Source organism: Orcinus orca, chromosome 2 (genome assembly GCF_937001465.1).
Source record: "Orcinus orca chromosome 2, mOrcOrc1.1, whole genome shotgun sequence".
Classification (NCBI taxonomy): domain Eukaryota; kingdom Metazoa; phylum Chordata; class Mammalia; order Artiodactyla; family Delphinidae; genus Orcinus; species Orcinus orca.
In genome coordinates this window covers 21254558-21282300 of record NC_064560.1, presented here as the reverse complement: position 1 = coordinate 21282300, position 27743 = coordinate 21254558, and the positions used below count along the sequence as shown (strand labels likewise).

General features: G+C 38.8%; 1 protein-coding gene across 2 annotated transcripts in view; it reads left to right on the top strand.

Annotated features, from left to right (window-relative positions):
* The window catches only part of CELF2 (CUGBP Elav-like family member 2), an 830917-nt gene that overhangs the window by 280121 nt on the left and 523053 nt on the right, over nucleotides 1–27743 (top strand). The window contains exon 1 of one of the 2 annotated variants that reach the window (XM_049705739.1): nucleotides 21375–21495. The exons of the other annotated variant lie outside the window; for it this stretch is intronic. Coding sequence (XP_049561696.1) covers nucleotides 21443–21495 — 53 coding nt within the window. The 5' untranslated portion in view covers nucleotides 21375–21442. Of the gene's footprint in view, nucleotides 1–21374; nucleotides 21496–27743 lie in introns of those variants that run through there. 2 annotated transcript variants of the gene reach the window in all.

The following is a 27743-nucleotide window of genomic DNA, read 5'->3' as shown; positions in this document are numbered from 1 at the left end:
ACTGCCTTACAAGATAGTGTGCATTTGACCGAGTATGAGTTGTTCTGTCTTCGTTCACCTTTTTATCACTACCTCCACTGGGTCATCTCTTTAAAACCTACATTTGTATCTGGGTGACAGTTCACAAACTGTGTTCCTGTGACCCTCCCATGTCATAAAACGTTGTAAAGTTAAAGGAGTAGGTTAGATATTCAGTTGCCAGAAGTATTTAGACTAGTTTTGTCCTATTTTCTCTGCCATTGTCTTTTCCTACATAGTCAATTAAGCAACTACTGCATATGATTAGTGTGGAGTGAAGAATAAAAATTCTTACTCTACTCAGGGTCTGTCTGTCTGTCCTTTGGTTTCGCTCTTTCCTTTCTCTCTTTCGTGTCCTTCCTCCTGCCTCTGTCCCCCTTGCTTTGTGTGGCTCTGCTGGTCCAAAGAGAATGATCAGGACCACCCAGCCCAGTGGTTCTCACGCTTCAGTGTTCATCACATTCATCTGAGATTTTTTTTTTTTTAAAGTAGATACTCATGGCTTCGTCTCAAGGCTTCATTGAATTCAAATACTCGGGGGTGGGACCCAGGCATTGGTATTTTTAAATGCTTCCCTAAGAGATTCTAAAGTACAATCAAGCTGAGAATCACTGATCTAAACTTTGTCTTCATACCTTAATTCCTTCTGTAAAATGCAGTCATTGCTCTGAATGATATTTAAGAAAACTGTCAACTTCCCAGTGTATGACATCCCTTCCAAAGGCCCATATTGGTGGATCCCTGGGGGAAGATCTGGTCAGGACTGTGAATTACAGAGGACGAGAGGGTGAAGCTGGTTGCCAGTAAGATGGGAAGGGAGGGAGGGGTGGATTCTGACAACTTTTCCATCCACCTTTAGGCCTGATATTTCTGATAGCAGAGAATTTTGTGTTTCTGTTCTGCTTTGTCTTCTGGTTTGTTTTTTTTTTTTTAATGGTTCCAACATACGCATTTTATTTGTTTAATTTTTATTTTATATTGGAGTATAGTTGATTTACAATGTGTTAGTTTCAGATGTACAGCAAAGTGATTTAATTATACATATACATATATCTATTCTTTTTCAGATTCTTTTCCCATATAGGTTATTACAGACTGTTGAGTAGAGTTCCCTGTGCTTTTGTTTTATTTTGTTTTTCTCAAGAAGGATAACCCACACTTCCTTCGATGAAAGTGCCTTTTAAGTCATATATTGGGACGTCTGATATGACAAATACTCTGGACCTTTCGCTTATTGTTTTTTTTGTCTTAATATAGTCTAGAACCAAACAGCCATTCTATAGCACTTCCTGATCCCACCCCAATTCTGTGCATGTGAGTATCTGGCAAGGGTAAGATAGAAGATTCTTGAAGGCACTTATTCTGGACATTTTTAATAAGAGGATGAAGCCGCAGTGCTTCTCGGTGTTGCCAGATCAGCAGTACAGCTCGCTGACTCTGCAGATCTATTCCCTTCCTGACCTAAGTGCGTGTTTTTTTGAAAACGGAAGGAAACACTTCAAAAGCCAAGGAGCTCAAACATCTGTGGCCTCCACTATTTGCAAGGGTTTCTGTGCCCGACACCCTTATCTAGAACCTACACATCAACACAAGTTGGGGTTATCACAAACTCCGAGTAACTGTTCCACGTGGGGCTTTGCAGTTCTCAAGAAGCAACATGTCTTCTTAATCCAAATCTACTCTTCTTGAGTCAAAGCAGAAACACTAAGAAATCAAGTGAATCCATCGAAGAAAGCATTTTGGAAAAATTTACCCACTTACCAAAAAAGCCAGTCTTCCGTGTTCTTCTCCCTTTGCCAATAAACAGTACCAATTATTGGCAAATAAACGGGAAGCCCACATAGTGGTAGTGTTATGTTTTACTCAGCATCTCATCTTGAATGCTCTACTTTCTGGGGGAGAATGTATTCACCTTCCTTTGCCTTCTTGTGGCCACAGCATTCAGGTTCTTCATGACGTCAGCTCAGTAAATCTGAGGTTTCCCAGTCATCACGCCTCATCATCTGTGATGAATCGGGCCGGACCCCTAATTTATTTGGGGAGAGAGCAGCAGTCATGGGTGGAGATGGATGACAGAACTCCAACCACGACTCCCCCTAAGTTGTGTGGCCCCAAAGTGTGTCATTAAACACTCTGATTTTAAATTTATTTAGTAAATCTAAAGGGCCACTGTGAGGATCGTGAGTGAGAGTCTCTGGATATGTTTTATCAACTTTAATATCCTACACATGTTTAAGGTACAGTTCTTATCTTTTTTCAGAAAAACTAAGAAATCTCCTTTTATGAGGGGTTTGCACAATTTCTGATTAGTAAGAACTTCTTTCGGTTGGCAAAAAGTACATGTTATGGGCTAAATTGTGTCCCCCTAAAAGATATTGAAGTGGTAACCCGCCATATCTGTGGAAATAGGGTTTTTGTAGGTGATCACGTTAAGAGGAGGACATTAGGGCGAACCCTCATCCAAAAGGACTGTGTTCTTATAAAAGAGGGAAACTTAAACACAGAGACACGACATAAAGAGAGAAGACAACATGAAGACACAGGGAGATGACAGCCGCCTACAAGCCAAGAAATGCCTGAGGCCACCAGAAGCTGGGGGGACACCAGGTGTTCCCTCTCAGTCCTCAGGAGAAACCAACCTCGCCGACACTTAGATCTCAGACTTCCAGCCTCCAGAACTGCGAGACAATAAATTTCTGTTGTTTAAGCTGCTCTGTTTGTGGTATTTTGTTACAGCAGCCCCAGGAAACTAATACGTTATTATTTCCGGAAGACTTGAAGTGCCCTGCAGCTGAAGTTCTAAGCGAGAATCTTTTCAGTCTCTGTCAGGGGTTGTATCTCAAGCAAAATAAGAACTGGAGGTCATGATCTCAAACTTGCTGCCTTTGGATCAATGTTTCTGGGGTTTGAAAGCTCCCAGCTAAGCTTGAGAACCATTGGGAAAGTGTAGGTTCTGAAGTCAGCCATAAGTGAGCTGAAACCACTGTTCCACCATTTAATGGTCGTGCTACTTTGGGCTTGAGTTTATTTCCTCATTTGTAAAACAAGATCAATAATACTACGTACTTCATAGTGTTTTCTGTGAACATTAAAAGAGAGAAATGCATGTAAAATGTTTGTACCATGTTGTTATCAAGAATAAAAATGTCCTCTGAACAGGGATCTACTGTATAGCACAGGGAACTATATTCAATATCTTGTAATAACCTATAATGGAAAAGAATATGAAAAAGTATATATATATACAAACATATATACACATGTATATGTGTGTGTGTGTATATATTTTTATATATACATAAAACTGAATAACTTTGCTGTACACCTGAAACTAACACAACATTATAAATAAACTATACTTCAATTAAAAAAAATTCCCTTCAGACTGTCTACTTAGGGATTTCTGGTCATGTTGGGTGTTTAGAAGGGGCAATATAAAGGACCCTAAGCTATCACATGACAAAAGCACACAGTTGGCCGATATAAAACTTAGGTCTTTACGATGAGAAGTGTTCAGTCACACCTTGTGACTCATCTGGGAGGGAAAAAAAATCCCTATAAAGGGTTGCTTCTCCTAAAAAGAAGTTATAGAGCAGAAACGCTTGAAATATTTCTGCATTTTTCAGTCTGCTATGACAAGTTTTCTACACTCTGTGATTCAACTCAAGAATGGAAATCAAGTTAGCAGAAAACAAATGGCCTAACCTTATTTTCAAGAGGTCACAGGGAAGTAAGGAGAGGATTGGGGAAATACATTTCTGTACTGATCAGGGAGTCTGCCAGCTCACTTGAAAGGTGCTACAGGAATAAGAAGCATTCTACAATTAAGCAAAGTGAAATCATAAACATAGTGAATTTAACCCATCTACACCCTCTGCCCCTACAGGAAATATTTTCTACTACTTTTGGTCTTTATTTGCCTATAAGGATTATGTTATTAAAACACACACAGACACACACACACACACACACACACACACACACACACACACACACATTAAAAGAAAGGCTGTAGAGTAATCTACCCCCATTTTCATAGCAAACTCGTCATCTCAGAAAACTATTTTCGAGTTTTCAAGTGAGTGATTTGTGACACCTATTTTGTAGAGAGAAAGCACGGACAAAACGGGGCAAGAAATACATTATGTGGATTGTGTTATAACTTTAACATGTGTTAAATATTCAGTTATAAAAAGTTCCCCCTTGCATTTGTAATTATAAACTGACATATTCATTTAAACACTGTCAACAAGAAGTCAGAATTCTCACTTTTTAATGCTTCAGTGGGAAGAAAGCCCTTAAGGTTTGATATCACACATTTAAAAAAAATTCTCATTTTAAAGGTTATAGCAAGCCTTTCTTTGAAAATGAATTACACTATTACACTATTTCCTGGTCCAATAATGTCAGCCTAATAGCTAGGATACACTTGTTTTTATGCTATACTAATTTGAACAATTTTCATGTTCTCTTTTTATTTAATATTTTACAAAACACAACACGCTTCCAATAAAATAGAGGAATTAGAAAAAAACAATAGCTGGTTAAAAATGAAATCCAGATCTTTCTGTTTTCCCAATTTTCATAAAATTCAAGCTTTATAAACAAGACAAATGGTCAAACAAGCTTGTTTCCAAGAAGCCTCACCCTTGATACCCAGACAGGGAGGTGTATAAAGATTACTGTGTGTGTGCAGCAGTGATTCTGTAATTAATTTGTTTTGAGCTTTGTGAAAAGCATTCTTTGTCCGTATAAAGAGAGGGCTTTGTAGTTGTTGCCAGTTATTTTATCATAACCCTCAATTGGCTGAGCCTGTTATATTTTTTTTCCCTAGATTGAGTACTGTACTTAGTGCTGCATTCTTTTTGCTTTTTTTAACCCTCTTTTGTAAGGTGACTATCCAGAGAAGCATGTGCTAAGAGATGGCTCCGCAGTGCTAACAAACCTTAGAGCTTTCTTTTCTGTTTTAAAAGCCATGCCTTTCCAAACAGTTATGGACTGTCCTAATATTTGAAATAATAAGACACTTTGGCCAGTGAACTGCCAAAATTGGACCATCAATGGTCTCTACCACTAGATTGCTTAACATTGCCTAACTGTAATTGAAAAGGATGGATATGATTTAAAGGAGAAAAGAAGAACGCAGTTGAAATTATGCCAAAAATGATTAGGGTAAGCTGCAAGAGAGTGAAAAATGAGACAAATTTTTAGACCCCCTGTTTTTGAAAGAAGTTTCCAGCAGCTTACAAATAATGATTTAAAAAAAAAAAAAAGAAAGGAAAGAAATAATGATTTCATCAATAAGGGCATTATCTATAACCGTGTAGATAGGTGGACATATTTAGACATGCAAGATCAGAGACAAACTTCAAAATAGGACCTTTCATTTGTTTTTTTTTAACTATATCTCCTAAAAAGATTACTAAAGGGATAAAATAATATGAGGAGGTCATAGTTTACTGATTATATAAAAAAACAAAAATACATGGAGAGAACTTAGAAAATAGAAAAGGTATGAAGAAAATAAAATTAAAATGATTGAAATTATGCTAATAACTGTATTTTTGTGTATTTCTTTCCAGCTTTTGCATTCCTGTACATAAGTGTGATTGTTGGTAGTCACAAACCTGAAGCTTCTCAATGTGTTTTGTCTGGTCCTCACAGTGTGTAATGAAACATACATGAAATCTTATACACTGTGTGTGTGTATAATCTTAAGTCAAATGAAGTGCAAGAACTGACGTTTGGGTTCCACTCTGCCATGGCAAGAATAGATTGGGTGGGACTCCTGCCCTCAGAGGGCTCCTCTCTCTTGCTAGCCACACTCCCCACTCTGAGTGCTCTTCCTTAATGTGATGCTGAATTTCCATCGCCAGTAATTACACATCCTTACAGTAGAGATATATTTTTCTGTGTCTGGTCTTCAATAAGAGTGGGAAAAAAGAAAGATGGGCAATGGAGGAAGGAAAGATAATTGCAAAAGAAAAAGCTAGACCAAGTAGGCTGAATGTTTTTGGAAAATCTGGAGAAAGAAAGATTGTTGCATTTTTGTAGGGGTCTTCTTTGCTAGCTTTACTCACTGTGATACCTCTGTGAACTTTTGGCAATTAAGTTTACAATCCCTGGTAGCAAAACAAAATATTGATAATACATGATAGACAACATGTTATGCCCTGCCTTTTTCTCTTATTTTATATTGAAAGTCTTTCAAAGTTATTCCACCAAAACATGGTTTTAATGGCTTCATAATATACCATCTTATAGTTATAACATTGTATGCATATATATTTTAATGTCCCTTAAATTGCTGGACATTTAGGTTGCCTCTAATAGTTTATTAATATAAATAGTACTGCAATGAATATCCTTCTATGTAAATCTTAAAAACAAAAACTTTTAGAAGTAAAATTTCTGAGTCAAATAGTAGGAATATTTTTAAAATTTTGGACACGTAATTCCAAATTGCCTTCTAGACAACAATTTAAACATTCACCAGCCATATAGCTATATATAAGTGGGCCCTTTTAATTGTACCTCATTTGGCCATTACATGTAGTCATTTAAAGATATTTACCAGTTTGATGGGTAAAGCACTGTATTTTATTTTAACTTACATTTCTTTGATTCTTTCAGAAATTTTATATGCATATTTTCAGTTGAATTTCTTCTTTGGTACATTTTCTGTTTGGGCATTTGCCCACATTTTTTTCTATCATTGTATCTACAGAGTTTTGCTCTGTTATAAATGCATATATGTTTCTTAACACATTTTCGACTGGAGATATATTACAGCCACAGGCATTAGTTTCTGCAGAAACCCCCAGTCAATAATGTGTTAATTTGTCTTTCATATTCTAATGTTACGTATGATGTTTTTGATAAACGGATTTTTATGGACTCAAATGTAAAACTTTTCTTCATATTTTTTATAACTGCTTTTACTGAAAAATTTTCCTTTATAATTACTTAAAAACAGAAATTATCAAGACAAAGATTTGTCTCCCCTGTATTTTCCTCTAATTTTCTATGGTTTCACTTTTTATACCTAGTTCTTCAATCTGTCTGGTATTTATTTTGGTTTATGATACAAATTGAGGGTCTAATATGTTTACCTCCATAGAGGTCCCACAGTTTTTTCAAAAGACATTAGTTCAGTAATTATTCCAGTCTCTCTGTTACGTTTTCACCGTCATCTATTAGTTTTTCTGTTCAAGGAATAATATAATACTGAGGGCCAAATTCTGTTCCAGTGATGCCTTTGTTAAATTCTGTGCCATTGTTTGTGCCATTCTATCATTGTTGTTGTCTAGATATGTTTTCTTTCCTTCCTACATTTTCCCCTTTGGGAATATCTCCTTCATAATAATACTTACATGCATGTAGGTTTTGATTTATACACGGCAAACAGTAATTCCCCTCTGGACTCTGGAAAAGCTTGTATGGTTTTTGTTGCCTACACACTCAGAGACTTTTGATCTTGTAAGCTCTTGTAGAGTATGTATAAGTGATCCACGGAGGAGGGTTAGAGCTGGGTTGTCTTTTCCTATAAAGGAGCAATTCAGGGTGGATGTTTACAAAGGAAAGTACAAAGGCAACTGAGTGGTCATTAGTTATATTACTATAGAGTTATTTAGAAAGGACACTGAAAGGAGTGGTTTCTAAAGGGAAGTGAACGGATATTCAGTGAATCTTCAGTGATCTAAGAATGAAATGATGGTTTCCGCCTTCTGCCTTGATCTATAAATTAAATATGTTCACGCGGAAGTTTTATTTAAATCACAATGCTCATTAATTGTCCAGTTGAATTACATTTATGATTTGAAAAATGCTTTGCCCTTCTTTCTGATGGTCCATTAGAAGATGCCCCTTAGGTTTGGAATGAGAGAGTGACTGGAAAACCAGACCACTTGGTTTCAAATCTTGCCTCTGCGGGCTACTCACTACAGTCATCATTTACCCTCTCTGAGCGTTAGCTTCCTCATCTGTAAAACGAAGATAAAAATGGAGTTTGCCTCATAGGTTGTTACGAGGATTGAGTGACTTAATTTTTGTACATCCTTTAGAACAGTGGCTGGGACATAGTAAGTGCTATGGGTTTATTAAATCAATATTCTTTTCCATTTTCACTTCTAGGCCCTTCTACTTGTAACTATGCCAACTGTTTAGTGATTTAAAACACTGCTCAAGCACACTAGGGGAAATTAACTACATTAGGAACCCTTCAAAATATTTTATAATCTAAGTGATCTTTTGGGGAATACATTTGGATTTTCATATATTGAGATATCTTAAATTGTAGCAGATCGACAGCGGTGTTTTGTTTTCCTTTGGCTATTGTAGAATAAAATAGGAACTAGAAGAAGCAATTAGAGAGGTGTCACAGGCAAGGACTAATTTCCAAACTTGCCAGTCAACAAAGAATTATTTTCAATGAACTGGGGTCCCACTTTTTAAAGCATGAGTGTAATTATAAACGATTTTTTAAATTTCTCATTAAATGGTGACTCTAAGAATGTTTGGCATCCGGTGGCTAAGTTAACTGATTTTAATTTTTTATGTTTTATTAGAATAGGTTATTTTTTTATTAATTAATTAATTAATTTTTGGCTGTATTGGGTCTTTGTTGCTGTGCGCGGGCTTTCTCTAGTTGTGGCGAGCAGGGGCTACTCTTTGTTGCGGTGCACAGGCTTCTCATTGCAGTGGCCTCTCTTGTTGTGGAGCACAGGCTCTAGGCATGTGGGCTCCAGCAGTAGTGGCACGCAGGCTCAGTAGTTGTGGCTCGTGGGCTTAGTTGCTCCGCAGCATGTGGGATCTTCCTGGACCAGGGCTCGAACCTGTATCCCCTGCATTGGCAGGTGGATTCTTAACCACTGTGCCACCAGGGCAGTCCCGAATAGCTTATTTTTTATCTTTTCATCAACAGTATAAATGGACATAATTTCTATTTGCCTTAGATCATATATGGCTTGGTTCAATACAGGTCCTAAAACTATTCTTTGAAAGTCTGTAGAATTTGTTTTTTATTGTTGTTGAATACTTTTCACCAGTATTCCTCAGACTGTGAAAAGCAGACCAACGCAGGTCTGTGGCTTGTTTGTTTTTTAACAATTAGGAGTAAGAGTTTGGATATGCATAGCAATTTTACAGAGTAATTTTATATCTATCAATCCAATAATTTTTAAAATTGGGGTTTATACTTTGTATGATTTTGCTTTATTTTTTCTAGTAGTTCAATTTTATTGTATTTTACAAAAATACTGGTCTACAACATATTGGAAATTAAAAAAGAAAAAGAAAGAAACATGGTGCTTCAGCATGGTGGAAAGCCTTACCTAGTAGACAAATGGGAAAATGCTTTGGCATGCTAATGGATCATTTGATTGCCAAATAAACACTTTATACAATCAATCATCAATCAGTATTTTTTGTAGTTACTACTTTGAATTAAATTAACAAGTTATTAAGTATTTAAATCTGTGTCTTCAAGTAAATTTGTTGCACACTTAATTCCACTTAGGTCTGCTGTTTTTAAGTTGGGATAATACCGGGCAGCTTATCTTTTTCTCTGATCCCTAGGCAGAATTCCTGGTTAGGCAGTCCTTCATAAGCAGAAATTGACATTGTTTCATTGACTGGAAACTTGACACTTGTGTTTGACTTTCCTCTAAAACTCAGTTTTCCCTCTTAAAAAGCAGTGAGGAGTCCTATCTTGAAGAACACAAACACCAGAGTAATCTGAAATTGCCATTGAAAGAAAAAACAAAACCGAAAAATAGATAATAGGATCAACGTTGCAGGTTTTATTTCCTGGCCTGAGCTACAGGGACTGTCTGAACAATACATCTTTTTTCTGGGAATCCCTTTGTCCCGCTTGCTGGGAGCCGTGAGTGCTAACAAAGCAGACTGGAAATTAAAAGAAGAACATTACACAGCTTTAAAAATCACATCTTCTGTGGCAGTACAGGAGTTAAAGCTTGAATTTTTTTTTCCCACTGTATGGACAAATTTGGCCTGTGATGCCTTTGAATGGCATGAAAAGCTGCTGGCTGGGTGTGAGTCTTCTCCCCTCTCTTCCTTTCTCACTTTTAAAATATGCCTGGCAGAGAGTCAGCCCTCCCCTCCCCCTGCTTTAATCCATTTTGCCCTCCTGTTCAGCTGACTAAGAAAGACTCCAAATGAGAAAAAGCATTACTTCCCAATTGTTAAGAGGGCTTTTACACCACTAGAAAATATTCAGTACATATGTAGACCCTGAATAACACATTTGGTCTTTCCCTCTACTTAGCAGGTTTTGTAGCTCTCTCTTCAGAGACCCTTTAGAATTTTTTTAGTGTCCCATAATAGCAATTCTCCAATCATTGATGAGGCACCAAAACACATATCTTTGTTCATAGACTTTTCATCGTATCAGGTGCTGGGAGCTAAACACAAAAGCACTTGAAATTCCATTAAAGTTACATTCATTTCTTAAAAAAAGAGAAAACCCCACCATCTTTGGAAGTTGGTCTCTGTAGACCTTGCTAATGTAAGGATATGTACAAAACACATTTTACGTAACTGAAGATTAATGGTTAACTGTTTCAGGTGCACATTTTGTACAGTAGGAGCTGAGGCTTGCTGGGTGCAAAAACAAGAGGACACAGCAACTGTGTTATCTGCCAAGTCACTCTGTATGAAATAAATATAATATAGAGATGCTCCCAAATTTTACAAAATGTCAGCTTTGGTGCTTCTGAACATATCAATGTTACCAACACTTAAAAATGCAGTCAACTTGCCAGTCGTGAGACAAGAAGGGTGCCTGGCACTTTCTAATTTCCAACATTGGAAGATACAGGCATTCTCGCATCATATCACTGCTTTGTTGAGAAAGCAACCTCAAATGGGGCTTTTTATGTTTGACTTATTACACATAAGACAGTAAAGATGCTTTAAGAACATTTCAGTAAATGCATTTTGATGCCTGGTTGTCAGGGAGGAAGAAAACTTTCCTCTACTCTTCTAGGTTTTTCTGGCTGGTCCAAGAATTAAATTAACGTGAAATAGATTAACAGGAGAAAATAGAATTTAATTCTGCATGTATGGGAATTACATGTACATGAGAGGGTCAGAGACAGAAAGGTAAAATGAGGCTTATATGCCATCCTGAGCCAGGGAATGTGATGGGGCCTGGGGCCTCCAAGGACAGGAGGGCCATTCACAGGATGATAAGAAGAGCACATGTCTGGTAATTAGATGTTTGCCCTGCCATATAGATGAGGCCACTTAGATAAAATGTATCTCTGGTAATAATTATTTTTCTAGGAAAAATCCCCAATTTACATTCTTCTAGGTAGTTGAAGGATGGGCAGTAGTGTCTCCTTAGCTTGTGGGGTCTTGATTGCCTTTAACTCAAAATAATCCACATCCTAGGGGGGCCTGTTCTGAACCCCGACATAGTCAATGACATCAGGGTGCCTTTACAGACCTCCATAAATGAAAAATAATCATCACAGTGATGTTGCTCTTTTTATTTAAAAGTCAAATCAATAGCTAGTGGGAAGCAGCCGCATAGCACAGGGAGATCAGCTCAGTGCTTTGTGACCACCTAGAGGGGTGGGATAGGGAGGATGGGAGGGAGGGAGGCACAAGAGGGAAAAGATATGGGGATATATGTATGTGTATACCTGATTCACTTTGTTATAAAGCAAAAACTAACACCATTGTAAAGCAATTATACTCCAATAAAGATGTTAAAAAAGAAACTCAATCTAGCATACGGTTGCCAGATATAGCAAGTAAAAAGGACTTATTTGCTAAATAAGTCATGAACTGACACAGGACTTAAAATGTCAGCTCAGATTAAAAGCAAATAAGTTTTTTAGTATATGTATGTCCCATGCAGTATTAGGAGGGGGCATACTTATACTAAAAATTTCATCCTTGTGTCTCAAATCCAAATTTAACAAAGAGTACGGCATTTATCTGGTGACCCCTGTCTATCATCATTGCTATGAAAACAGTGCAAAGCTGGATCCAGTTTCCAGGGTCAAGAACAAGAGATAGAGTCTCTGAGTTCATTCCATCCGCCAACTTGAAAACTCTGGCACATCACCAAGACCATGGAAGCTTCTTCTGCAGAAGTAGAATGTATTTCCAATCAGTCACTTCAGTTTCCTAAAGGGAGAGAGAGCACCAACATCCGAATTATAGGGGTCCCAGAAGAAGAAGAGAAAAAGAAAGGGACTGAGAAAATATTTGAAGAGATTATAGTTGAAAACTTCCCTAAAATGGGAAAGGAGATAGTTAATCAAGTCCAGGAAGCACAGAGAGTCCCATACAGGATAAATCAAAGGAGAAACATATTAATCAAACTATCAAAAATTAAATACAAAGAAAAAATATTAAAAGCAGCAAGGGAAAAACAACAAATAACATACAAGGGAATCCCCATAAGGTTAACAGCTGATCTTTCAGCAGAAACTCTGCAAGCCAGAAGGGACTGGCAGGACATATTTAAAGTGATGAAAGGGAAAAACGTACAACCAAGATTACCCACCAAGGATCTCATTCAGATCTCATTCAGATTTCAGGGAAAATTAAAAACTTTACAGATGAGCAAAAGCTAAGAGAATTCAGCACCACCAAACCAGCTTTAGAAAAAATGCTAAAGGATCTTGTCTAGGCAGGAAACACAAGAGAAGGAACAGACCTACAATAACAAACCCAAAACAATTACGACAATGGTAATAGGAACATACATATCAATAATTACCTTAAATGTAAATGGATTAAATGCTCCCACCAAAAGACGTAGACTGGCTGAATGGATACAAAAACAAGATCCGTACATATGCTGTCTACAAGAGACCCACTTCAGACCTAGGGACACATACAGACTGAAAGTGAGGGGATGGAAAAAGATATTCCATGCAAATGGAAATCAAAAGAAAGCTGGAGTAGCAATTCTCATATCAGACAAAATAGACTTTAAAATAAAGACTATTACGAGAGACAAAGAAGGACACTACATAATGATCAAGGGATAAATCCAAGAAGAAAATATAAAAATTATAAATATATATGCACCCAACATAGGAGCACCTCAATACATAAGGCAAATGCTAACAGCTATAAAAGGGGAAATCGACAGTAACACAATCATAGTAGGGGACTTTAACACCCCACTTTCACCAATGGACAGATCATCCAAAATGAAAATAAATAAGGAAACACAAGCTTTAAATGATACATTAAACAAGATGGACTTAATTGATATTTATAGGACATTCCATCCAAAAACAACAGAATAAACTTTCTTCTCAAGTGCTCATGGAACATTCTCCAGGATAGACCATATCTTGGGTCACAAATCAAGCCTTGGTAAATTTAAGAAAATTGAAATCGTATTAAGTACTTTTTCCGACCACAACGCTATGAGACTAGATATCAATTACAGGAAAAAAATCTGTACAAACAACAAACACACGGAGGCTAAACAATACACTACTTAATAACCAAGAGATCACTGAAGAAATCAAAGAGGAAATTAAAAATACCTAGAAACAAATGACAATGAAAACACGACGACCCAAAACCTATGGGATGCAGCAAAAGCAGTTCTAAGAGGGAAGTTTATAGCAATACAATCCTACCTCAAGAAACAAGAAACATCTCAAATAAACAACCCAACCGTACACCTAAAGCAATCAGAGAAAGAAGAACAAAAAAACCCCAAAGTTAGCAGAAGGAAAGAAATCATAAAGATCAGCTCAGAAATAAATGAAAAAGAAATGAAGAAAACAATAGCAAAGATCAATAAAACTAAAAGCTGGTTCTTTTTTTTTTTTTTTTTTTTGTGGTACACAGGCCTCTCACTGTTGTGGTCTCTCCCGTTGTGGAGCAAAGGCTCTGGATGTGCAGGCTCAGTGGCCATGGCTCACGGGCCCAGCCACTCCACGGCATGTGGGATCTTCCCAGACCGGGGCACGAACCCGCGTCCCCTGCATCGGCAGGCAGACTGTCAACCACTGCGCAACAAGGGAAGCCCAAAGCTGGTTCTTTGAGAAGATAAACAAAATTGATAAACCACTAGCCAGACTCATCACGAAAAAAAAGGGAGAAGACTCAAATCAATAGAATTAGAAATGAAAAAGGAGAAGTAACAACTGACACTGAAGAAGTACAAAGGATCATGAGAAATTACTACAAACAGCTATATGACAATAAAATGGACAACCTGGAAGAAATGGACAAATTCTTAGGAAAGCACAACCTTCTGAGACTGAACCAGGAAAAAATAAAAAATATAAACTGACCAATCACAAGCACTGAAATTGAAACTGGGATTAAAAATCTTCCAACAAACAAAAGTCCAGGAACAGATGGCTTCACAGGCAAATTCTATCAAATATTTAGAGAAGAGTTAACACCTATCCTTCTCAAACTCTTCCGAAATATAGCAGAGGGAGGAACACTCCCAAACTCATTCTACGAGGCCACCATCACCCTGATACCAAAACCAGACAAAGATGTCACAAAGGAGAACTACAGGCCAATATCACTGATGAACATAGATGCAAAAATCCTCAACAAAATACTAGCAAACAGAATCAAGCAGCACATTAAAAGGATCAAACACCACGAGCAAGTGGATTTTATCCTAGAAATGCAAGGATTCTTCAATATATGCAAGTAAATGAATGTAATACACCCTATTAACAAACTGAAGAATAAAAACCACTTGATCATCTCAATAGATGCAGAAAAAGCTTTTGACAAAATTCAATACCTATTTATGATAAAAACCCTACAGAAAGTAGGCACAGAGGGAACTTTTCTCAACATAATAAAGGCCACATATGACAATCCCATAGCCCACATCATCCTCAATGGTGAAAAACTGAAAGCATTTCCACTAAGATCAGGAACAAGACAAGGTTGCCCACTCTCACCACTCTTATTCAACATAGTTTTGGAAGTTTTAGCCACAGCAATCAGAGAAGAAAAGGAAATAAAAGGAATCCAAATCGGAAAAGAAGAAGTAAAGCTGTCACTGTTTGCAGATGACATGATACTATACATAGAGAATCCTAAAGATGCTACCAGAAAACTACTAGAGCTAATCAATGAATTTGGTAAAGTTGCAGGATACAAAATTAATGCACAGAAATCTCTGGCATTCCTATACACTAATGATGAAAAATCTGAAAGTGAAATCAAGAAAACACTCCCATTTACCATTGCAACAAAAAGAATAAAATATCTAGGAATAAACCTACCTAAGGAGACAAAAGACCTGTTTGCAGAAAGTTATAAGACACTGATGAAAGAAATTAAAGATGATACAAATAGATGGAGAGATATATCATGTTCTTGGATTGGAAGAATCAACATTGTGAAAATGACTCTACTACCCAAAGCAATCTACAGATTCAATGCAATCCCTATCAAACTACCACTGGCATTTTTCACAGAACTAGAACAAAAAATTTCACAATTTGTTTGGAAACACAAAAGACCCCGAATAGCCAAAGCAATCTTGAGAACGAAAAACGGAGCTGGAGGAATCAGGCTCCCTGACTTCAGACTATACTACAAAGCTACAGTAATCAAGACAGTATGGTACTGGCACAAAAACAGAAAGATAGATCAATGGAACAGGATAGAAAGCCAAGAGATAAACCCACGCACATATGGTCAGCTTATTTTTGATAAAGGAGGCAAGAATATACAATGGAGAAAAGACAGCCTCTTCAATAAGTGGTGCTGGGAAAACTGGACAGGTACATGTAAAAGAATGAAGTTAGAACACTCCCTAACACCATACACAAAAATAAACTCAAAATGTATTAAAGACCTAAATGTAAGGCCAGACACTATAAAACTCTTAGAAGAAAACATAGGCAGAACACTCTATGATATAAATCACAGCAAGATCCTTTTTGACCCACCTCCTAGAGAAATGGAAATAAAATAAAAAATAAACAAATGGGACCTAATGAAACTTCAAAGCTTTTGCACAGCAAAGGAAACCATAAACAAGAACAAGACAACCCTCAGAATGGGAGAAAATATTTGCAAATGAAACAACTGACAAAGGATTAATCTCCAAAATTTACAAGCAGCTCATGCAGCTCAATAACAAAAAAACAAACAACCCAATCCAAAAATGGGCAGAAGACCTAAATAGACATTTCTCCAAAGAAGATAATACAGACTGCCAACAAACACATGAAAGGGTGCTCAACATCACTAATCATTAGAGAAATGCAAATCAATACTACAATGAGATTATCATCTCACACCAGTCAGAATGGCCATCATCAAAAAATCTACAAACAATAAATACTGGAGAGGGTGTGGAGAAAAGGGAACCCTCTTGCACTGTTGGTGGGAATTTAAATTGATACAGCCACTATGGAGAACAGTATGGAGGTTCCTTAAAAAACTAAAAATAGAACTACCATAGGACCCAGCAATCCCACTCCTGGGCATATACCCTGAGAAAACCATAATTCAAAAAGAGTCATGTACCACAGTGTTCATTGCAGCTCTATTTACAATAGCCAGGACATGGAAGCAAACTAAGTGTTCATCGACAAATGAATGGATAAAGAAGATGTGGCACGTATATACAATGGAATATTACTTAGCCATAAAAAGAAACGAAATTGCATTATTTGTAGTGAGGTGAATGGACCTAGAGTCTGTCATAGAGTGAAGTAAGTCAGAAAGTGAAAAACAAATACCGTATGCTAACACATATATATGGAATCTAAAAATAAACACCAAAAAAATGGTTCTGAAGAACCTAGGGGCAGGACGGGAATAAAGGTGCAGACCTACTAGAGAATGGACTTGAGGACATGGGGAGGGGGAACGGTAAGCTGGGACAAAGTGAGAGAGTGGTGTGCACATATATACACTACTAAACGTAAAATCGATAGCTAGTGGGAAGCAGCCTCATAGCACAGGGAGATCAGCTCGGTGCTTTGTGACCACCTAGAAGGGTGGGATAGGGAGGGTGGGAGGGAGGGAGGGAGATGCAAGAGGGAAGAGATATGGGGATATATGTATAGCTGATTCACTTTGTTATAAAGCAGAAACTAACCCACCTTTGTAAAGCAATTATACTCCAATAAAGATGTTAAAAAAAAAAAAAAAAGGGAGAGAGAGACCTTACCTGCTTGAGAAGGAAAGAGCTGGCAAATAAGAAAAAGAAAAATCTGGAACAAGCAGAAGGGGAAAGAATCTTTATCAGGAAGTAACAGAATTAGGACTGAGTAAGCTTGAAACAAGATTTTCTAAAATAAAAAATAAAAAAAACAGGATAATTGGATTCCTAGGAATCAGAAACTAGAGACAAACATAGAATGAAAAAAGGACATAAAATGTTATTTTTTTCCTTAGCAAGGTTGTGTTATTTCTGTTTGTTTGTTTTTTTGTTTTTTTTTTAATTCCTGACTATCAGGAAGTTAGACATTTTCTTGGGAGATGAATTTCCTGAGACATCATATGTGTCTTTCTGAAGCTCTGTTCAGTAGTTGGTCTAACTTCTGACTGATGGAGAATGCTTGTTTTCATTCTTTGGCTACTTCACACCCAGGTGCTTCTTGTTTCTCTATAACATAAGATCTTCACCTTTGGCTTCAAGGTCATGTCCCTCAACCCATGAAAAGTCACCTGGGATGCTATATGACTGGGGTAAATTTTACACTTGCTGACTGTCAGCATTTCCTGCCTAGGTCTGGTGTGAAATGCAGATTCTTTGCCTCCTGCTCTTGTCTGTTCACTGGGATTCTGTGGTGCAGTTTCTTCGCAGGTGACTCTAATCACCATACTCATGGAAACCACAGTCTCATAAGGTTTGGGGCTGGAGGTTTTATTTGTTTGGATGGAAGAGGTCCAAAGGGGGGGTTGCTTTTTGTTTGGATTTGGATTTTGGTTTTAGTTTCTGTATCTGGGAAGAGGGAAGGATATTGCAGAAATTTTAGTTATATGAAAAGGAAAACTACGAGTCTTGTCCCTGGTAATAGTGGGACCATTTAAGAATGTTGCTTTATATGGACGACATTCTGTTTTAACACACGGGGACCATTCAGAAGAGCCAACCATTGAAGAGTCATTATAAGCAATAATAAAATAATTTCATTTTTTAAAGGCATCAGTTTATCAAAATATGAGGAAAAGAACCCAAAATTAAATCTTGTAATTCATACAGTGACATGGAGGAAAATTATATTTGGGGGCAAAGCTTCTCAATACTAAATTTAACCTTTGAGTTTTACATATAGAAAGTGTATTGCTGCTTTTCCTGAGCTAAAGATGAATAGTTGCCCAAGTTTTGAACAGGACAGTATCTTGTTTGTTCGTTTTTACTGGTCTCCCTCATAGCTGAAGGTGAATGAATTTTTCTGATGGCCTTTTTCTTAGTAGGCAATGGATCCATTTGATGTGAAGCTGTTCAGAATCAGGAACAGAATGCTTAGGGGAGAGAGGAAAAGAACATTTGCACTATATACAGCATGGAATTAATCTCCAGTGTATGTAAGGAAACACTTGTTCCTCACAATTAAGAAAGATAAGAGCAAAATCTTCAGCCTGTATTGGACTCAACACAGCCTTTCAAAGATTATCTATCACCAAATACTTTCAGGAAGTGTATTTCAAAGCGTGTCCTCCTGAACGCTAGGGTTTCCTAGGGGTGCCTTAGAAGAGGAAGCAGGAGCCTCATGCAAACAGTCTTATCCACCCCTAACCTGATCCCAACCCTAGTCCCACCCCAATACAGATGCACCCTACTTGTGTATTCCTCTCTGCTGGAGGAAAGGAGTGCCCTGTGTGGTTGATCATGTGGGGTCCAGTGGGCGTGGCTTCTGGGTACCACACCTCCCCCTGCTGAGGACTAGCCCTGTGAACCCAAATTTGCATGCCCAAATGTCCTCACCTGCATTAACAAAACAGTGGTGCTTCTGGTAACTTATTTTGTAAACAACTTAGTCACAAGGGCTGAACAAGCTAACGCCTAAAGAAATTAGTCCCAGTAATAAACTTTCACTAGTATCTGTTTCTGCACTTGGACAAGGTTTCATCCAAAGGAAAGTTTCTACTGCCTTTAAAAAGTTTTTGGAAGGACTACTGCTTTAAAACATGATTTAATAATTGAGGAGCTTGCTTTCGTCCTTTGGCCAAAAGCCAAGTCCCTCCCCCCTTTCACCCATTAACCCTGAACTCCAAGGGTTAAGGATCCATTCCCCCTTCTTCTCCAGATCTGAATCTCAGCAGCAGAGCGGTGGGTTAATATATAAAAATGATGTCATTGTGGTCACAGAAACTATTTCATTATCATCTTTTGTTTTTTCCTGCTAACTTTCTAAAGGGAGAAACAGCTTATTAATTATCTAAGCATTTGGAACCCTTTGCAGGTACACGTCCCACAAATGCTATTATTATCACCCACATTTGGTGAAGTACTTGGGGATTACAAGTGTCATGTAAATGTTTACACATTATTATACTGTGACCCAGGATCCACAGTGGGACAGCAAAGACAGCCCAGGAAGGAGCATGAAGCCTCAGAGAGGCAATGTCTTTTGTAAAAGGTATGAAATTCTTCTCTTTGTTTAGCATAAGGAGAGTTGTACTTCTGCGGAGTCATTTACAGCCATTAGGGAAAGTATGTATGCCTGTAAAAAAGACAGCTGAGGGTTTGCTGCGTATTTTCAGATAGAAGGGGGTCCTTCAAGAAAAGGGTAACAGGGAAAGGATTTAAAATGCTGTGAGGGGCATTTCGAGTTGACTGGAAGAACTTCCTGACAGTAAAAGCAGCATGCTTCCAACAGCTGTCACCACATCTTTCCCTCTGGAGACTCTCAGGAAAGAAGAGATTCTTTTTCTTGGTAAGCTCAGCCTAAAGGCAAGAAATTGGAACCCATCCTCCTGGCTGACCATTTTAGGTAGTAAGATCACTGCAGAACATTGAATGGCACTATGTTCTCTTTAAATCTGGACTCGGCTTGTGGGGAATGTCTTGGTTGGTGCCGGTGTGTCCTTAACATCCCCTAACACTCACTCTCTACACTCTTTTCAAACGAGACAAAAAGATCTAGAAACAGCCATGTGTCCAGGCACAACAATCATGTTTTGTTAGGCCAGGGAGACTGATCTTCCATTTATGGTGATGGTCTTAAAATTACCTTCTAAAGTAAGTGTAGGAAAAAGAGGAATTGGCTATAAAGCGAGTAAAAGTCCTATCGAGTAAAGGTCCTGTCATGTAAAGCTCATGTGGCATGCAGGTGTCAGGAAAATCTGAATGACCTGGGAGGTCATGGAGACCCCTATGCCAGGTGATTTCAAGGTCTTCTAATGCCAGGATCCTGGGAGGACAGGGTGGGGAGGGGCCTCAGTAGTGGAGTCTTACCTAGAACCTCGGAAAGCAGGAAAGCATATGCTATGAGGCAGTGCTTACAAAAATAAACCCGTACAGTCACAAAAAACCTACATCAGCACACAGACCAGTCTAGAGGAAAACAATTCTGCCCTGGATATTGTTTTCAATATCTGCCGTGCACGGTTTCAGACGATTGTTGAAAGGATGTTCAGTTTTAAATAAAGGACAAAAGATATACAAGTTGAGGGAGAAAAGCCCACGCCCTTTTCTCTTAATGCCTGGAGAGATTCTACATTTCCCCCCCTCTTCACGTTCTTTTAAAACACGAGAAAGAAAGAAAGGGGGGGAAAAAAAGCAGTGTAACAAATTCCCTGCCAGAAAGCACACAGTAAATTCTAGCTTGTTAGCAGGCCGGTTCCAGATGATTTCTAAAAAACAAATCCTAACAGTCATGTAGTTACAGCCTGAGGGAAGCTGTAAGCCCGACGCTGGTGTCCCAGACCCAAGCCACCAAAAAAAAAAAAAAAAAAAAAAAGGGAAAAAAGAAACCTAACCGGTCTTCTGACAGGAATATGAAAGCAAAATCTCACGAGGATGCCCCAGAGGAGGAGAGAGCTGCAGCTTGCAGTAATCTGTAAATGATTGCTGTTAAAGTCTGGAAGCTTCAGGCTTGATCTGTTTGTTCCAAAAGCAAGCCAAGGAGGACGGTGTTAATAAAGAGAGATTTAACTGAGAGCTGTGCTTGGAATAAAGTGGGCTACAAAAAGGTCAAATGTGATCAGTTGGCGCAGATTACAAGGGCTTTAAAAGGTGGTGTGGAGAAATGAGCCGGGGCTGGGGAGTAATCTAGCGCAAGATTGATTAGGCCGTGGGCGTGGAGAAAAGCCAGGACAAGTGCTTATCAATCCTAGAAGGAGGAAGAGCCGCGCGCGTGCAGGCGCCCGGTCGCTCCGGGCCTGAGCCGAGCAGCCGGCGGCCGCTTCCTTCCCCCGCATCCCCTCCCCGCGCCCCCTCCTCTCGGGACTGGATCTGCCTTCGGCCGCCCTTTAGACAATGGTCTCCTTAATCTCTGACTTGGATCCACTCAAAGACTGGAAAGTTTTAAGGTAGGCCTGTGCTTTTCTTTCTCTCTCGTCGCTGTTACCGTTCACGGCCAAGTGCTTCCCCCGCCCGCACCCCGATTACGGCGCGTGGGATGCTGCGTGCAGTGCCAGGGGTGGGTGGCAGGGACCGCCGGGTCTGCTTAGCGGGATGCTCCGTGGTGACGCGGAAACAACTTCCAGCGGATGTGGAAAGAGGGGCGGGAGAAGTCCTCAGTTTCACTCCCTCAGGGGGAGGCGGTGCATTTTAATGAGAGTTTGTCTTACTGGAATGATTCCTGACATTGGCTGACTCAGGGAGCCAGTTATACTTATTATTGCGTTCCATGGGGCGCTGAATCCGTCAGAGGGGATGTGGGAAACTTTCTGGGACTTCAGATAAAAGAGCGAACTTTCCAGAAGACTATTCCTTCCCCTCTTTTAAGAGGGTCTGTGGAAATGCCGTTTCCTCCTGTGACCTCTCCTCCCCACCCCCAGGCCTAATTTGGAAAAGCCGGTGGTATAAAAACTCAGCTGACCTCGGAATGGAATGAGTAGAGTAGAGTTTCTGAAACAAGGTCGTTCTCTGAATGCTCCTGAAAAGGTGAACTCAGACCTCTTCATGATTCAGAGACCCAGAAAAATGAGAACCCAAGGACCTCACAGTGGCGAAAGTTCATGCATTTCCTCCACTTGGGTCTAAGCTGACTCCTTCCGAGTTCACAGTGCCTTCCTAGGTCTAAGTTAACGCTGAAGGGTATTTCCCAGCCAAAAGCACTTTGGGCAATTTTTAAAATACAAAAATGTTAAATGGAGGAGTTTTTATGAAAAGTGGTTTAACACAATGGCATGTTGTCCCGAGACCCAGAACGTCACCTCGTTTTCCTGACATCTTGTATTAATTGGCTATTACTTATTTCCCTGAGGTCTGCCTTAGTTTTTTTTCAAATTGTATTTTTTAAATTTATTTTATTGAAATATAGTTGATTTACAATGTGTTAATTTCTATGGTACAGCAAAGTGATTCAGTTATACATACCTATATATACATATATATTCACATTCTTTTTCATATTCTTTTCCATTATGGTTTAACACAGATACTGAATATAGTTCCCTGTGCTAGACAATAGGACCTTGTAGTTTATCCAACCTATATATAGTAGTTTGCATCTACTAATCCCAAACTCCCAATCCCTCCCTCTCCCACTCCCCCTCGGCAACCACAAGTCTATTCTCTATGTCTGTGAGTCTGTTTCTGTTTTGTAGATCAGTTCATTTGTGTCATATTTTAGATTCCACATATAAGTGATATCATATGGTATTTGTCTTTCTCTTTCTGACTTCACAGTAAGATAATCTCTAGGCCCATCCATGTTGCTGCAAATGGCATTATTTTATTCCTTTTTAGGGCTGAGTAGTATTTCATTGTGTATATGTACTTTATCTTTTTTATCCATTTATCTGTTGATGGGCATTTAGGTTGTTTCCATGTCTTGGCTATTGAAAATAGTGCTGCAGTGAACTAATTTGATTATTTTTAAAAGCAACCACATGATACAAAAGAGCAAATAAAAGAAAAATTGGCCACTATCCATCTTATTTTCTTTTTAAAAATTCTTGCATCTTGCTTTCTAGAACCTCATGTGTGTACATGTCGTATAGTATGTGTCATTTTATAATCTCTTTTTCCAGTTAAATATCAAACACATTTCCATGTTTCTGCCTCCCCTTCATAACCATAATTTTAATGACTAAAACAGCATCATGATGTTGATGTACATTGTTTTACTAAATTACCCTGTTGGTTGAAAATTTAGATTGTTTCCAGTCCTTGATTTATATGAACTACGACTCAGAGAGCTATACCTTCCTGCTCTCATTAAATAATTCCCAGGATTTCTAGATGAAAAGGCACGAATGTTTTATGGGCCTGTCAGTGATACTTTCTTCTATTTGTAGGTTTAAATTTTATTTTTAATTGAGAGATGCTAAAGTACTTCTGTACATGTCCTTATGATGCAGCTATTATAATAAATTTCATTCTTTAACTGGATTACTAACCTATTTCTAAAATTGAAATATTTCTTAAGGGTGCTTTTTAAAAAATTGTTTTGGGTGATTAACTTATTATTGCACAAGTGGATAAGGTGGGCCCCAGCTCTAAGAACATGTGTAAGATGACAAATCTTTAAAAATGTTGCCCTTCAAAGGCCTTTTCAGATAATGACCCCTAGTTTTAACACACTTAGAAGCCAGTGGTAATGTTGCCTTTCCCCTAAATGTGTCTCTAACATAAGTGAAGGTTATTTTATGTCTGGAGTAAATAAAGCTTCACAAACTTGGACTGGGAAGACCTGGGAAAAGAGAACATCTTCCCATTGACCTCTGGGTACACTAAGTTCGTTCGGTCCACACCTCTTCTTGGCAAGTGTTATTCCATCATCATTTTAACTGTGTGTAATTCTTTCCTGCGATAAGCAGTTATGAAGTGTGTAGTGTTTAGGTGTCGCATTTTAAATTCCTTAATTGTTTATATTCGGGCATCAGCTTGGCTAATTCTGATTCATGGAACCATTCACTCACCGACACTAACGCTCTGTCCGTTACAGACACACCTTCTTTTAATGCTTTGCTTTATTGTGTTTGGAAGATATTGCCTTTTTTTTTTTTTCTTAAACAGACTGAAGGTTTGGGGCAACCCCGTGTTGAGCAAGCCTTTTGGTGCCATTTTTCCAACAGCATTTGCTCACTTCGTGTCTCTGTGTCCCATTTTGGTAATTCTTAGAATATCTTAATTTTTTCATCATTATTATACTTATTCTGGTGATCTGTGATCAGTGATCTTTGATGCTACCATTGCATAAAGATGATGACTGGCTGAAGGCTCAGATGATGGTTAGCATTTTTTTTTTTTTTTTTTTTTTTTTTTTTGCGGTACGCGGACCTCTCACTGTTGTGGCCTCTCCTGTTGCGGAGCACAGGCTCTGGACGCACAGGCTCAGCGGCCATGGCTCATGGGCCCAGCCGCTCCGCAGCATGTGGGATCTTCCCGGACCGGGGCACGAACCCGTGTCCCCTGCATCGGCAGGTGGACTCTCAACCACTGCGCCACCAGGGAAGCCCAATGGTTAGCATTTTTTAGCAATTAAATATATATATATTTTTAACATCTTCATTGGAGTATAATTGCTTTACAATGGTGTGTTTCTGCTTTATAACAAAGTGAATCAGCTATACATATACATATGTCTCCATATCTCTTCCCCCTTGGCTCTCCCTCCCACTCTCCCTATCCCACCCCTCTAGGTGGTCACAGAGCACCGAGCTGATCTCCTTGTGCTATGTGGCTGCTTCCCACTAGTAGCAATAAAATATTTTTAATTAGGTATGTACCTTGTATTTTTTTTTTATAAATTAATTTTTTTATTTTTGGCTGTGTTTGGTCTTAGTTGCTGTGTGCGGCTTTCTCTAGCTGCGGCGAGCGGGAGCTACTCTTTGTTGCGGTGCGCGGGCCTCTCATCACAGTGGCCTCTCCCATCATGGTGGTCTCTCCCGTTGCAGAGCACAGGCTCCAGGCACACGGGCTTCAGTAGTTGTGGCACGCAGGCCCAGCAGCTGTGGCTTGCAGGCTCTAGAGCGCAGGCTCATTAGTTGTGGCGCACGGGGCTAGTTGCTCCACGGCATGTGGGATCCTTCCGGACCAGGGATCGAACCTGTGTCCCCTGAATTGGCAGGCGGATTCTTAACCACTGTGCCACCAGGGAAGTCCCTGTACATTTTTTTTTTTAAGACATAATGCTATTGCACACTTAATAGACGACAGTATAGTGTAAACATAACTTATATGCACTGGGAAACCAAAAAATGTGACTCTATTGCGATTTTCACTTTATTGCAGCGGTCTGGAATCAAAGCCGTAATATCTCTGAGGTGAGCCTGTGTATGTGGGAGAAGGAAGATATAACATGACCTTCTAAGTGGGATAATCTAGCAGGAGACTGAAGATGTGTATACTGATGGCATACAGGGTTGTACGTGATATGATTTACGTCAATAAAATGCTTTTCAAATCCAGAGGTGGGAGATCCTATTATAATACTGCTACTGCCTTTGTCTGATAACAGGTGAGCAGAATGCTTGGTATATAACACGGAAAGGCTTTCAAACCTGCCTACCCTGGGATATTTTCAGATGTTTGCTCCAGTTATGCAGCCTGGAGTTCTGCCAAATCTGCTCTTGAAAAGTGATTGCAAGGCACATTTTTTGAATCTGCTTACACCCTAATTTAGTGTTTTAAGATATGATCTGAGGGTGGGATACAAGTTCCGGTCCTAATTTGTCGGGCACTGTATATTTAGCATCACTCCCTCCTAGGTCCACTTTGTCAAATGGAAAAAAAATCCAGGTTGGGAATCCTGCTGTTGGCTGTTTTAATTCCTGTCTACCTCAAGGGGCATAAAAGAAACAACTTCCACCAAAAGACATGCCAACAACTTTGCAACTGTAAGACTCCCCTCTTGACCACTGGGAAAGCACAGACACAAAAGCTTCACTCAAGAGAATCAAAATCAGCTAAATCAAGAAAAAATAGTACATAGAAGACGAAAAAGGAAATGACAAGGTAGTAGATGTATGATTAAAAGAATAAAACAAACCTGCCAGTCTGATTCATATAAGATTTCATGTTCATCGATACCACTTGAGGGAAAGCAAGTCATAAAGATGACTCAAGTTCAACAGGTTGAAAATGGTACCTATTATCTCCCCTAAGACCTGCTTCTTTTCTGGTGTTCACAGGCTTATGAATCACACCACGTAGGTATCCGGCCAGGTACTCAAATTGGAAAGTTGGCATCCTCCCTCATCCCTCATTTTCCCTCCTAATTACATCTAAACTATCAACAGCTCCTGATGATTTCAACTCCTAAACATCTCCTTCCTCCCCACTTTTCTCCACCTTTCCTTGCTGTGTAGTCTTGTTTTGCTCAGAACTCCGTCCTACCTCCTCAATCTCCCTGCTTCAGTTCTTGCTATCATAGTCTACTTCTCACAGAAGAGGAATGAAAACACTTAAAAGCCATAAATTGGATCATGCGATGTTCCTTTTTAAAAGCCCCCCATTACTCTTCAAGTATAAGCCAAGATCCTTATCCTAACCCACAAGACCCCATCTGACCTTGCCCTTGACTACCTCTTCAACCTTATTTCCTCCCTCTTTCCCCAGAGCCCACATTGCTTCAGACCCTCTGGTCTTCTTTCTCTTCCTCAAACGATCCAAGCTTACTTTGGCCATAGAGTATTTGCAAGGGGCTCTCCCTCTCCCTGCCTGGAAATCTCCCTTGATGTTTGCAGGGCAAGATGCTGCTGTCATTCAAGTCTTAGCTCAGATGTCACCTCCTCAGTGAAGCCTTCCTTGATCCTTCAATTTATTAAAAATTTTTTTTGTTGTTGATGTATATTTAATTTACAATTAGTGTTTCAAGGGTACAGAAGTGATTCAGTTATACATATATATTCTTTTTCAGATTCTTCTCCATTATAGGTTTTTACAAGATATTGAGTATAGTTCCTTGTGCTATATAGTTTATCTATTGTTTATCTATTTTATATACAGTAGTGTGTATATGTTAATCCCAACCTCCTAATTTATCTCTCCCTCCCAGATCCCTTAATTTAAGGCCATCCAAAAATCACTCTTCAGCATTTCTCACTGATAGGTTGAATCATATAAAATTGTCAATATTCAACTACTGTAGACCTATAAAAATTTCAGTTTCATATGGTTGAACTAATATTCTCATTATAGCACTTATCAGTACCTGCTATTTTCATATGTGCTTATTATTTCTCTTCACCATTAGAATGTATAATTGGTGTGGTTAACTGGTATGGTTAACTGGTGCCTAAAATATTTCCTGGCACATTACAGAGAATGAATGAATGAAGGATGAATGAATGACGTGGTCACTGTTTGTCTCCCTCATTGACTTTATACTCTATGAGGCCCGATTGTTCATACTCTAATGCCAGTATTTACCACAGGAATGGTGGTGGTGTCTTATGTGGAATGAATAAATGGATGAATGAATGAATGACTTCTAACTCCCAGTTTAGTAATTCTCTGTTCACTTCCTCCTTTCTGTTCCAGTCAGCAAAGTGTCTGGATTTGATAACATGGGAAATTTTTAAATTCTCTGGGAATCTGATAGATGACTGTTATTCAACCAGAATTCTTTCTACCCAAGACAGTGATCTAGATCAGGGGCTGGCAA